This window comes from Dendropsophus ebraccatus, chromosome 9 (assembly GCF_027789765.1).
Source record: "Dendropsophus ebraccatus isolate aDenEbr1 chromosome 9, aDenEbr1.pat, whole genome shotgun sequence".
NCBI lineage: Eukaryota > Metazoa > Chordata > Amphibia > Anura > Hylidae > Dendropsophus > Dendropsophus ebraccatus.
Genome location: NC_091462.1, coordinates 93294581 through 93308433, shown reverse-complemented (window position 1 = coordinate 93308433; position 13853 = coordinate 93294581). Strand labels below are relative to the sequence as shown.

The 13853-nt window shown below is 42.2% G+C and overlaps 1 protein-coding gene across 4 annotated transcripts in view; it reads left to right on the top strand.

Moving 5' to 3' along the window:
- The window catches only part of C9H7orf50 (chromosome 9 C7orf50 homolog), a 225749-nt gene that overhangs the window by 199523 nt on the left and 12373 nt on the right, over window positions 1-13853 (top strand). For all 4 annotated transcript variants that reach the window (XM_069983880.1, XM_069983883.1, XM_069983882.1 and 1 more), the window contains exon 4: window positions 895-1082. In XM_069983880.1, the coding sequence (XP_069839981.1) occupies window positions 895-1082 (188 nt within the window). The remainder of the gene's footprint in view (window positions 1-894; window positions 1083-13853) is intronic.

Below are 13853 nucleotides of genomic sequence, written 5' to 3'. Positions count from 1 at the left end.
ATATATACCTGCTCTGATGATGGAGCTAGTAGGCAGCACAAGATGACAGGCTGAGCTGGAGCAGGGTCGGAGCTGACACAGAAACCTGGACTGGGGAAACACAGAAGGTGCACGTCTCCAGTAGCCGGCATAGCTATGCCCTGGCAGCCCTGGGCCCACCTCTAGTGCACCAGATGACCACATTATCATATGTATAAAATGGCAAAAATATTGTGGACTGGGTGGAAGGACCAGACAGGCAGAATCACTGCAGATTAGCTTGTATGGAAAACTTAATATATGAATTCATGTGGTACATTCGCTTTAAGGCTGGGTTCACACTACGTATATTTCAGTCAGTATTGTGGTCCTCATATTGCAACCAAAACCAGGAGTGGATTGAAAACACAGAAAGGATCTGTTCACACAATATTGAAATTGAGTGGATTGCTGCCATTTAATGGCAAATATTTGCTGTTATTTTAAAACAACGGCTGTTATATTGAAATAATGGCCGTTATTTACTGTAACATGGCGGCCATCCACTCAATTTCAACATTGTGTGAACAGATCCTTTCTGTGTTTTCAATCCACTCCTGGTTTTGGTTGCAATATGAGGACCACAATACTGACTGAAATATACGTAGTGTGAACCCAGCCCAAAAATGACTTTTAAAAAGTCTCTGTGAGAGAGCTGAAACGTTGTTACCCCTACTTTTGGATGGAACAAACACGCTATTCATCACTACCCTGGTGGGGTAGTGCGGACTTTCTATATGTATATGGATGAGTGGACCCCTTACCAAAGTCTTTGTTTCTGCTTGCACCCACTTCAAAGGTCGTTTTTGGATTTTCTGCTATTCTCCTGTTATATATACACTGCACATATTAACAAAAAAGTATTCTTATTTACAGGTGAAACCTGAAGACCCTTTTAATATTGAGGACTTAACCCCAGAGGAACGCAGAGTCTTTGAAAGAAAGTTGAAAAAAGAACGGAAGAAGGAGCAGAAGAAACTCCAAAAAGAGGGTCTTGCTGTAGAAACAAAGACGGAACCAGCCAAACCTTCTGCAGGTGAACTCGCTCTGCAGTACTTGGAAAGGTACGTTGATCTTTGGGACCTTTAGGCGCAGTGACCTTTTCCCAGTCTATAGTCTGTATATTATTTAACATAGAATATTTTGATTTGGGGATATTAGAGGATTATTACATCAGATCTTGTATGCACAAAAGGAGACACGGTTTCTGGTCAAATATTGGGACTGATAGAAAGGGCATGTGTGGTTAGCTGCATAGGCCTCTGTGTACGGGGGACATGATCATAGCACCTCCGGAGAGGGACACTGGAGCAATAGCTGAGTATAGACTGTTTATGCCTGCCCTAACCTGTAAGGAATTTTTTCGTTAACATTAAAGGGGTATTCTTATTTGCATAAAACAGTCATAACCTTAACATGGCTAAAAAAAATGTTGTGTCAACATAGCCTTAGGTATTGTTCACACACAGTAATTTTGGTCAGTATTTTGCAACCAAAGCCAGGAGTGGATTGAAGACACAGAAAGGCTATGCTCACAAACTGTTGAAATTGAGTGGATGGCCGTCAATTTAATGGTAAATAACGTCTGTTGTTTCAAAACAACGGCCATCCGTTTGATCTTAATGATGTGTGAACATAGCCTTTCTGTGTTTTCAATCCACTCCTGGTTTTGGTGGAAAAATACTGACCAAAAATACTGTGTGGGAACACAGCCTAAGGCTTCGCTCTATCCAACTGGTAATCTGCACTGTACTAATAAAGAAAAATACCCTGCATACAAATGGATGACTATTCCCCTTGAAGCAGACTTAACGCCGTATTACACAAAACGATTATCGTCCATTACAGCCAATAATCACTTTGTGTAGTAAAAGGCAACGATCAGCCGACATGAACGATGTCGGCTGATCGTTGTGTGTCATCGTTTTTTAACATGTTGAAAGACAAACAATGTGGAGAGAAATGATCTGCTGTTGTCGCTCTGTGTAAAGACCGTCCTGCAGCTCCCCTTCACCCGCCGCACTTAGGGCCCTATTCCACCGGACGATTATCGTTCAGATTATCGTCAAATCGTTCAAATCTAAACGATAATCGTTCGGTTGAAATGCAGCCAGCAGTGAGCAGGGAAGGGGGAGCAAGCCATCGCTGACCTGAAAGGCCGGCACTCGCTTGCTCCTGGAGATCGCCCGTGTAATAGGGGCTTTAGAGTTTTTTTTCCTTCTGTAGGTGAACAAATTAGCATATTTATTCTTTATAATCCCATGGTGCATTGCCTAAAAAATACCAATCGCTTCAATGAAAGCAATTGATTGTTTCCCATCGTTTGATTCATTTGTGTGGATCGTGACTCCAAGGACGTCCAGTTCTTGTTATCGTACGTTTACAATCCCATCTATTGGACGGACCATGAAAAAACAACTAATAAAGAATGGTCATGGGACTCTCCTTTATCTGTGTTTTTTTCAGTAAATGAGCAGACCAACCAAGGATGAATGATATACGTATCGCATATCGCTGCAAGAATCTGACTAGTTTCACAATGCAACCTAATTGCTAGTCAAGGGATGTTTATTGGTGATGGTTTTGCCGAAAGGGCCGTAAGCCAGCTATATCATATAGATTTAGAGCCAGTAATGTTCTTAATGCATACAAATAGACTACATAAATAAACCTTTAGCAGATGGGGTGGAATAACTAGGTATGATCGGACTTTTAATTTAGATTCCTGAATGGTTTTGGTTAGGTAATAAACATTCAAGTCAGGAGAACGGAGTAAATGCGAAACATCTGCTGAGGCCGTGTTTGTTTTCCTAAGAAAGACAGAAACTTCTAAAATCAGCGCCGGTTGCACAACAAGATTTAAGATAACAGAATACTATTTTAAGGACGGGCCGATCCTGCGCCATTACTGGCACCGTTAAGTCGCAAGTATGCTCTTCTCGTAAGTTGCCGCTTATCACCCAGATGATGCGGGGAGAGGGGGAGGAAATGAGCAGCACATTCCTATTCACAGATGGGACTTCTCTATATGTTCAGGGAGATGACATGAGCCCCCCGTATCTGGTCAACAGCTGGAATTTTGTGCTGTTTTCAGACCACTTGACCATCTGTTTTCTGTTGGATCGCAAATAGGAAACAACATCTTGGGTTTTCCCACTCAAACTTGTAGAAGAGGTGAAAGATATTATAATGACTGGATCGGCAGTGAAGGTTTATTGCTATTAGAGCGGTCAGGTTTTGAAGGCTTTTTACTTTCATCGAGACAACTAATAACAGGCGTTCGTCTGTAAGGGCAGCACTGTGGTTAGTACTGTTGCCTTGCAGCACTAGGGATCTTCTAAGGACTGCATCTGCGTGGAGTCTGAATGTTCTGCCCATTTCTGTCCTGTAGGGAATGGAACACTGGGAGGTTAAAAGGTCCTTCCCCCACCCATTCTCTAGTGGGTCCCTGCAGAGGACAGGTGCAGAGATGGTCTCCAGTTATTCTCAGCAATCGTACTAAAGCTGTATGTCTCTTATTTGGTGCTTACCAGCTGGAGTGTGTTTGAGCCTCAAGCTTCTTTTTGCTGGGCCCTGGATGGGCCAGCACTTGCCTTTCAAGTGATTCCTTTTATCATTTCTCCCTTCTAGTAGTTGTGAATGCTGCCCCTCTTATTTGGGGGTTTTGATTGTCTTGGCAGCAGGGGATCACCTTTGTGGGGCTATCCTAAAGTTGTCATCCAGGCAGTCGGTAATGCATACATAAGTGTTCCGGTATAATGACGTAGAGTGTTCTTAGTGGACAAAGTACAAACAGAAGAGCCTATGCAAGAGTGTGTAAGCAATGTGTCTGTACTTACCTGTTGGATGACAGAAGAACATCTGGCCACAGCACTTCAGGGATCCAGGGATGCAACATGTGGGAGACATGGATATAACGAGAGAAATGTGGTCCCACATTGTCTACGTTATGGACAAGGAGGACATGGGTGCTACCAACCAAATATTTATTCCCGTGAGTCTTCACTTGAAGAGAGGGTATTCCTTGCTACTGGAGGAGAGAAACGCATTAGTAGTAGAGATGAGCGAATCTCAAGCACGCTTGGCTTTGTCCAAACTCAAAAGCTCTGCATTTAATCACCAGTGGCTGAAGAATTTGGATGCAGACCTAAGGGCCCTATTCCACCGGACGATTATCGTTTGCATAATCGTTAACGATCTCAAACAACCGCTATTGCGAAAGACCTGAAAACGTTCACTCATTTCCATGGAACGATAATCGCTACTTACGATCGTAATTGCGATCGTTTTTCTTCGCTATTTATTCGCTATTGCGTTCGTATCTATTGCGAACGACCGAACGATGTCTTATTCAATGCGAACGTTTTGCGAACGAGCAACGATAAAAATAGGTCCAGGTCTTATAAAGCGATCAACGATTTCTCGTTCGGTTGTTAATCGTTAACTGCATTTCAACCGAACGATTATCGTTTAGATTCGAACGATTTAACGATAATCTGAACGATAATCGTCCGGTGGAATAGGGCCCTAAGGCTGCATGGAAAACATGTTTTCCAAGACTCCCTAAGGCTGTATCCAACTTTTTAGCCACCGATAATCAAAAGCAAAGCGTTTGAGTTTGGGTAAAGTCAAGCGTGCTTGAGATTCGATTATCTGTATCACTAATTCCTTTCTCTCCTCCATACTGTATGTCTCTTTCTTTTCTCCCAATGAAGGGGACGGGGGACTTGCTCATTTTGACCAATTAACCTAAGGCTGGGTTCACACTGCGTTTTTGCAATCTGTTTAACATATACGTTTTATGGAAAAAACGGATGCAATTGTATGGGTACTATTACATGAAGCGATTTTTCAACGATAAACAATAGAAAGCAAACCGCTATGGCAAACAACCTGAAATCGTTCACCCAATTAGACGGAATGATGATCGTTACTTATGATCGTTCTTGCAGTCATCTTGTTGTCGTTATTGGGTTCATCGCTACTGTGAACGACCGAACGATGTCTTATTACTTGCGAACGGTTTGCAAATGATCAACGATAAAAAGAGGTCCAAAATCTATCAAGCAACCAACCAACGATGATCGTTCTAATCCGAATAATCTTATGATTTTTTGAGCAATAATCGTCCCGTGTAATAGCGCACATAGTCATGCGTTTAGACCTGTTTTTCCATTGACTTCCATTATAAAAAAAAAAAAAGGATCAAAATGGATGCGTTTTTTTGTTAATCAAGTTTTTTTTGTTCGTTAAAAGTAAACATTTAAAAACGGATAGCAAAAAACGCAGTGTGAACCCAGCCTAATTCTCTCAAAGAGAGACCATCCATCAGGAATTAATGCCTTGTCCCATAGGTGGAATATGGATGGAATTGGGCTATGCCTTTCCCTCCTTTCCTATCATTCCTTTACTTCTTAGTAAGGTATTGTGGAAATCTGCCAAGAAAATATTAATACTCTAGCTCCTGTCTGAACCCAAAGAAGCAGGTATTCCTGTCCTCCCAAACTTTTCCTTAGAACATGGCCATGTTTTTTCTCCCAGCTTATCAAGATCAGCTTCATCAAGATTCCGTGTTCCATGCAGAGGTAGAAAGTAGAACTGTCCTCTTAGACCTTGAAAGGGAAAGTCTCCTGAGTCTTAGATAATCTAATATCTTATTTATCTTAAAGTATAGAAAGAATTCTGTTCTTGGAATGGTGACAAATATCTCAGACTTTATCAGAATTTTCATTGGATCCTATTTACCTTTTTACAATAAAGTCTAGATCAGGGGTGGGCAATTAATTTTCCCATGGGGCCTTATGAGAAAATGCAAGTGTGTGTCCGCGGTGTGTGTCCATAGCGGGAAGGGGAGTGGAGTAGAGCTGACTCACAGTTGACGGCACTTTCCCCTTTTCCTCTCCATCCGGCCCAGGTCTTCATGATGATTTCTTCCAGCTACAATTCATCTATTCAGAACCTGCCAGACAAATATCTTAGGCTCCGCACTTTTCCTTCAACTTCCTACCCCTTTTTTTTTTTTACCTAAAGGCTCCTATACAGCAGTAATTCTGCGGTTCTGTGTCATGCGCAGTGAAGTGAGTTGGTATGTAGTTTCCCCCATATAGAAATAATATGCTCTTTTATGACCCCCTTCATATAGTAATAATGTCCCCTGCTGTGCTCCCATTACGGTATAGTAGTAATGCACCTCTATGCACCCCCACCTATTGTAATAATGAATCCCTGTCGTATACAGCACCCTAATTTTGCTCATAGCCTTCAATCTTCTGAAACAAGTTAAGTTTTTTGTGTTGGTATTTCTAGATTTATACATACCAATCTAATATTTTTGGAGCAATACAGTATATTTTTTGTGCAAAACAGACATTACATGTCATACTGGTTGTACTGAGATTTTTATAGTATATTAAAAGTTTTATGGCTCTCTTTAGATTTTGCATTACATGCTATTGCTATGGTGCATATGCAATTTGTGTGTGCTTCTATTTAGGCCACCCCATTACCCAACATTCATTTGATCATGACACACAAGGCCATCCACAACCTGTCCCCTCTGTATATATCTCTGATCTTATATCCCGCTACCATCCACCCCTCACGCAACCTCCGATCCTCCCTTGTCTGTTCTGTGTAATTTGTTGCAAGTATATAAGAAAATAGGATGTATATAAAAGAGAAATGTACCAATAGACCAGAGAAGATGTCAAAGCTTCAGGATAGAAACTCAAAGCAATATGCATTGAAAAAAAAAAAAAAAACGCAACAAAAAATGGGCAAAAAGAAGAGGAAGAGGAAAATTAGCTAAATCGAATGAGATTTACATAACGAAAAGCAAAATGACAACCAAAACTAGCAGCTAAACAGAGGAAAACATGGCTACTGGGGCCTAAAGGGAAGTACCATGTAGTGTGGAGAATTAGATGAAAGTGATACCACTTATCAGTAACAACCTGATCATGTGCTGTCCTAATAAAATATATAAAGGCGACCTTTGTATATTTAAAAAAAAAAAAAAAAAGTTCCATGACAAGACTCCATCCTACAAATCTGATTTGTCATCACTCGGCTAGAGCGTTGGCTCCAGCTTGATGTAGACTATTGCTTATCATTAGTGAAGTCAGAGCCAGGCCTCATTAAATCCAAGGAGTAATGGGAATTTTTCCTCCAGTTGGTCTGAAAAAACATTTGCCTTTCATAAAATGATTTCCTTTCATGTGGTTGAGGGACGTTTCATGGGGCCAGAATGTCAAGCTTATAAACATAGTTTTGTCTCATAGCTAAGATTTGTGTATTTGCTACAAAGTAAAGAAGTTTGACGACCATCCTCTAAGTGTAAGGGTTCCATCGATTTTGCTAGAGGTTCATTATTATTAGCTGTTAGGCTACAATGTGATGCCTGGCCTCCCACACGTGTACTTGTATAATCCACTTTTAGTACAGTATTTACTTGAGCACCAGAGTAAACAGCACTTATGGCGTCCTCTGTACCGTACATGTAGATGTGAAACAAATGTTTCCTCTGCTTCGCACCCTTTGTTTACACATTTGTGTTTGCTGGCTTCTGAGTGTTACAGCTTGTTCCCCCCCTTCCGCCATCACATATAGGCCGCTCTCACATAGACACATTGCACTGAAACTTCACTTTGCAGCATCTTGTATTGGTAGCTTGCATAAAAAGTTAATCTACGATATAATTAGAGATGAGCGAACCGGGTTCGAGTCAATCCGAACACGAACGTTTGGCATTTGATTAGTGGCGGCTGATGAACTTGGATAAAGCTGTAAGGTTGTGTGGAAAACATGGATACAGCCAATGACTATATCCATGTTTTCCACATAGCCTTAGGGCTTTATCCAACTTCAGCAGCCACCGCTAATCAAATGCCGAAAGTTCCGGTTTAGATCGACTCGAGCATGCTCCAGGTTCGCTCATCTCTAGATATAATGTAGCTGTAAGAATCTGTTTCTTTACAATATGGCGTGATTGGACGTTAGCATTTCTAGCAGTCTGTACTCAGTGTACTCAATGTAGATGCAGGTTGCTGTGATATCTATGAGCATGTCACAGCAGCCTATACTTTGATTATAGATGCCTTTATTCTGCAGTTTGAGGTTATTTTCAGTCCTGGTATCAGCAATAATTTTACAATTAGGAGGTACTTTGGGCAAAGGGGAAAAATCCAGGGGGGGACATAATAAAAAAGTCCTACTTACCCATCCCCATGCTCCCGTAGTGCCACCAGTTCTCTTTCAGCCTCCGGTTTCCCGAATTTCCTGTTTTTATCACAGCCCTACAGAAACAACTGGTTCACTGACTGCAGCGGTGTCTCGCCTCAGTCAGTGATCGGCTGAGCGGACATTTATGAGCAGGACCGTGACGGTACAGGATCGGGAGCTTTGGGAGCCTGGCAAGGGACTATAAACGGTGGCGCTGCGCTGTGGCATGGGGACGGCTACGTAAGACTTCTTTATTATGTTTCCAACACCCACTGACTTCCCTCCCCTGGATTTTTCCCTTTAAAGGTGTTATCATAAGATTAAAAGTTACTAATTATCCTCACAATTGGGTTTAACAAACTAATCATTGGGTATCAGACCACCGGGACCCCCACCCATCATGAAAAAAGATATCAGCAATCCTCTGAAAGAATGGAGCCCCAGTGCACATACTAGCCCTCTGCCACATTCTCTGTATATGATACTTATGAACATTTCGAAGTTCAGGGAATGTTGGGAAGTCCCATAGATAAATGAAGCAGTGGTCAAGCATGCTTGCTGAGTAGACAGTTGACCTCCATTCTCATGATCATCGGGTGTCCCAGTGGTCAGACCCCCTCACGATCAGCTAGTTTTCTAGTTTAAGTAAACGTTTATAATGGTTTTTTCTAATATCAAATGATATCTAAGTGTAGAACTTTAGTTTATAATGTAACTCAATATTTACAGGGGAGTATCAGAAGTATCAACTTATTAGTATCAGGTACCCCCACAGATAACAAGAACTAGGGGGTCCCCTCACTCATTGTTCCTCAAACCAGTTCTTGTACTTCTTTATAGACATTCTTTTCTTTCCCCTGCACCAAATTAGACTAATCCTCAAGGAGGTTGTCATTTTAGGCTGTACACATTCATCCCCTGTGCTTTAGTCTAACTGTAGTGTTGTGACACCTTTAACAAAAGTAATCCTATACATTAAGTCCATTTAATAGAGTAAGATGGTAGGACGGTGGATATGGTCCACCTTACAGAAGAATAGACACTCCCTTTTTATGACAAGTGTGTGGGGTTGTATTTTAGAGGGATTTGTGCCTTGTGTTAAGTGGTGGGAGGAATGTTTTGGCTGCTCTTCAGACATCTTGGCGATAGGTAGAGATTAGCTAACCCTTAAGCATGCTCGGGTTTGTCCAGCATTTACCAGTTGCTGAACAAGTTGGACCCTAGGACTGCATCCAATTTTTCAACCACTGGTACTCAAATACTGCACACTAGAGGTTCGCCAATCTCTCGTGATAGGGTCTTGGCCACCCTGACTAGACCTGTTGTGTGGTGCCTTACAACATCTACTGGCAGAGCTTGTAACAAACTACGTGTAAGCTGTCTTTTCGGGATGGAGAATGGTGGTGAGCAGCAACTGGAGAGTGATAAAAGTGTGCGCCAAGTGGCCATTGCAACCCAAAATAAGATGAAACCCAGGTCCGACTTGTAAGCCCTCAACCTCCAGCTGTTCATAATGTGTAAGGTACCTGTTCAATCGGCAGGTGCCTTTGTGAGGTGTCTGCTGGTGCAACTAAAGCGAAGGCTTGTGGTCTGTCACCTTCTTTCTTTCGGGGGTACCTTTCCTTTATGGTAGTAACAGCTCAGGAGTTGCCTATCATCTCCCCATAATAGCATATATCTATTTTCCCTTCTTGTTTTTTTTTTTTTCCTCCTATAACTGCTTACAGTCTGTCTGGTATAATCTTGTTAGCTTCTGCAATGAGATATTGAGTAATAACGGGGAGGAGACTGGAAGTCCTCATACATTCCTGATCACATTCTTGGCTTTTAGTTGATATCTAGGGAGGCTTGTAATCTTATCCCCGGAGATGACATTTAATCAAACTGTCCTCTAAAATGTCATTATGGATTTTTTTTTTTTCCGAGCAGTTTAACAGAACTGCATTGAGAAGAATGGTCAGGATGTGAAATTAATCTGCAGTTCCTCTCTTATCCGGTGATGAAAAAGGAAAAGAGGGATTTATGTGTTAAACTCCGCAGGTGCCTTTTCTCATCTGCAAAACCGATCAGAATGCCTTCCATGCACGTTCCATCCAGTGTGCTATCACTGGTATAAGCCAGTCCATTTCTGGCTTCTGTGGAGAATGTATCTGAGATCTGACCCTCACAGCGGGGGAGCAAAACTCTGGTCATTTCCGGTTACCTCTCTTCCTCCTGATTGGAGAACATTGAGGCTTTTCTCCAAGGCCGATGACCGAGATTTGGTTTTTGGCCAAGCTCCAGTTTCTAAAGTTAGTTCATAGAGACAAACTGACCACATCAACCCCAGCTGTGTTAATAGAAGACTACAAGGAGCTAGAAGACTACAAGGAGCTAGAATGAGATCATAAAATCTGGACCCAAGAGGCAAAATGTGTAAAGCTGAATGAAAATGTAACATGATGAGCTACTAGAAGGAACGGTGGGAAAGTCACTTTCTTGCGCATAGTAAATTTGCAAATCAGGACATTTGGACCCAAGAGGCAAAATGTGTAAAGTTACGGAAAAAAAATGTAACATGACAAGCTCGGAGGAGGAACGGTGGGGACTTTGCTTGCTGGTGCATAGTAATTTTTCTAGCCTGGGACCTATGTTGTACTGTAGAGGCACTGCGGGTATGTGGCCATGATGAGAAGGGTCACTGCCTCTTATGTCAGATTCTATCCACACTCTAATCACATGCAGGAACATGCTTCTCAATGTACATCTCACCAGTATTATACGACCATGTTCTAGAATAATATTTGACAATAAATATGGCTAACACTCATGCATAAGCTTCATGACAAACAAGATAACGCTGGCTTATTTTACTGCATAACCGTTGTGCAGTAGTCAACAGCAATAACTTTATATTTGCTGCTGCTTCTTTCTGTAGCTGAGCTTCACTGAACACGTATACGTTTTGGGGCACGTGTATCCAACAACTCCGGCAATTTGCTTTATTAGCTTATTTAACACACATTACAAAGTTATAACTTTGTAATGTGTGTTAATAAGCTATCTGGCCCAATTCTCACCACCCACCTCCCACCCCCGACCACCCCATCCGGAAGTGAAATAAAGCATACATACCCAATAACTGTCAACCACGTCCACTTCTCCCGGGTGCCTTCTTGTGTTGATGTCGTCAGAGCTGGGGGCGGACCTGGTCTTTTTCCGCCTCGGCATCTTCTAGATGCTGGAGCGCATCACATGGCTTCCAGCTTGCTCAGTCATGTTTGGCTGAGCTTGCTGGAAGCCATGTGATGGTCCCCATTGCACCGGCAGTCTTTTCTCACTCATTCACTTTACTGGAAACCAGAAGTGAGGAAGTTCCGAAGACGCCAGCCGGAGGTGACTGGAGATTCAAACGGCAATCGTCACTGGAGGGATGGTGAGTATGAACTGTGTGTGTTTCTGTGTTTTTTTATTTTTATTGTCTTTGTATCCCGCTGGAGTTGTCCTTTAATGAAGAAGTAATTTGGTTAGACCGTCCTAATATCTTATATCACACACATTAGGTGATGTCTGGGGAAAGAAGGATCTACATACAGAATTTCAATGCCCGATAAACTAACACCAAAGAAAAAGGGGAGGAGTAGCTGTTGTCTCATAGCTATTGAAGGTGTATGACTACGTATAAGGTGCTTAAGTTGGCCAAACCTGCTGTCCTCTAAAGTGTAGGCGGCCTCCTGACTTTTCCCTGACAGATGGTAGATGGAGCGAAGGGTGGGGGTTTTTGCATTATTGCATTGTTCTAGGAGAGTTAAGCTGAAGCTGTCCCGTCCCCATAGAGGAAACATGAACAACATTTATGGGTAGAGAATGTTCAGCCAACATTTACCGAAAGTGTCTACCGACTAAACTCATGATAATACATGGTGTTTCCTTCACAGAATAAGAAATGCAGATGATACAGCTATGGGCCCTTTAAATTGGGTCTCTGCTCTCTTCATGTATAGGACAACAGCTGATATTGTAGTTTGATAGTCGTATACTAAAATAAGTTTATATAATAAGACACACAAGTATTATAACGCCTCTGCTGTATGGTTTAGTGCCAGTACCTCTGACGTCTTGGCCACATAAGAAGTATAGAAATAGGAAGGACAGATTTAGGATCTTAGTCTTTCTATGTGTAGCGGCTCTATGCTATTTTTATAAGCCGGATTATGTTTTTCTTCTGCAGAGACATACATTTACTTGACAGGGAGACTTTGCCTTCTGCAAAAACGTGTTGAAGATACTAGGGAATGTTGCCTGACAAGTGGATGTTCCAAGTGCATTTCAGGGTCAGGGCAGTCCGAAAACTCTCTGTATACATATTGCTTGTAAAGTACTCGAGGCTTTGATTTATTCTTCACTTATTTTCCATCAGCTTTCAAGCAAGAAAAAAAAAAATTCCCAGTAAGTCTATGAGACGCCTTCTTCCGCCAAGTGGTTAAAAATACTTTTCAATCACTACTTTGAGTGTTTTTCAGGAAGTTGGCTGTCACCCAGATTTGTCCAATATAGTGTCAGGAGGTGTATCACTCACCACGTTACGGACAAAGCTAGGTGACAACGTTTGTGGGAGTTGTAATGGCAATCATCTTGGTTGTCAACAAGCCAGAAATAGTTAAACTAAACTGAATTTATATTTATGGTATTGTACGTAGCAATAACAATATAACATACTAGCCTATAGTCCCATTTTTCATGGGACATCAGAGGGGGTGGGATTATGGAAATATTCAATGGGTTCTGGTCGATTTGGAGACGGAGCATTTTGGTGCTAACCTAATGTCCCATTATGGGATACAAATGTTAATAAATATATTGTATTCCTAAGCAAGAGCAAATTATACCATTTTATACCATGCAGGTAGTTTTAATGTTCTAAAAATATAGTGAGTAAAGAGGTGCACCACTTGTATGTCTGCCGCGAAGCAGCTCTCCCCTTTTTGTGCTATTTCTGAAGTGGCGAGACATGTCTGGTTGCCATAGAGAGACTGCCTAACAACCATTCTTTTTAATTGGGTTATGACAGCTGCAAATACCTAGGCTAGTGTATATCCACCCTAAAATTCATTGCCTATCCACGCTATAAGTGACACATAGCTGATTGGTGGGGCTCCAATGGCTGGAACCACCACTGTTCATGAGAATAGAGGTAAGGGCCCTATTACATGAAACAATTATGAGCCTTACTTGGCCATTCAGGCCAATAATCACTTCATGTAAAAGGACTAGGGATGGTCCGAACCGAGTTCGGTTCGGGTTCGTACGAACCCGAAACCTCGGTAAAGATCCCCGCTGTCTGCCCGCTCCGTGGAGCGGGCGGATCCAGCGGGAGGACCGCCTGGAAAACTGGGATATAGCCATAGGCTGTATCCCAGTTTTCCAGGCGTTCCTCCCGTTGTATCCGCCCGCTCCACGGAGCGGGCAGACAGCGGGAATCTGCTGCCGCGTGTTCGGGCTCATACGAACCCGAACCTTGGCAGGTTCAGACCATCCCTAAATAGGACATATAAAAAGGCCATGATTTGCCAACTTGCACAATGTAGGCTGATTTGTGCAATGACGGTCTGGGTCTGCTATGTGTTGCTCTATGT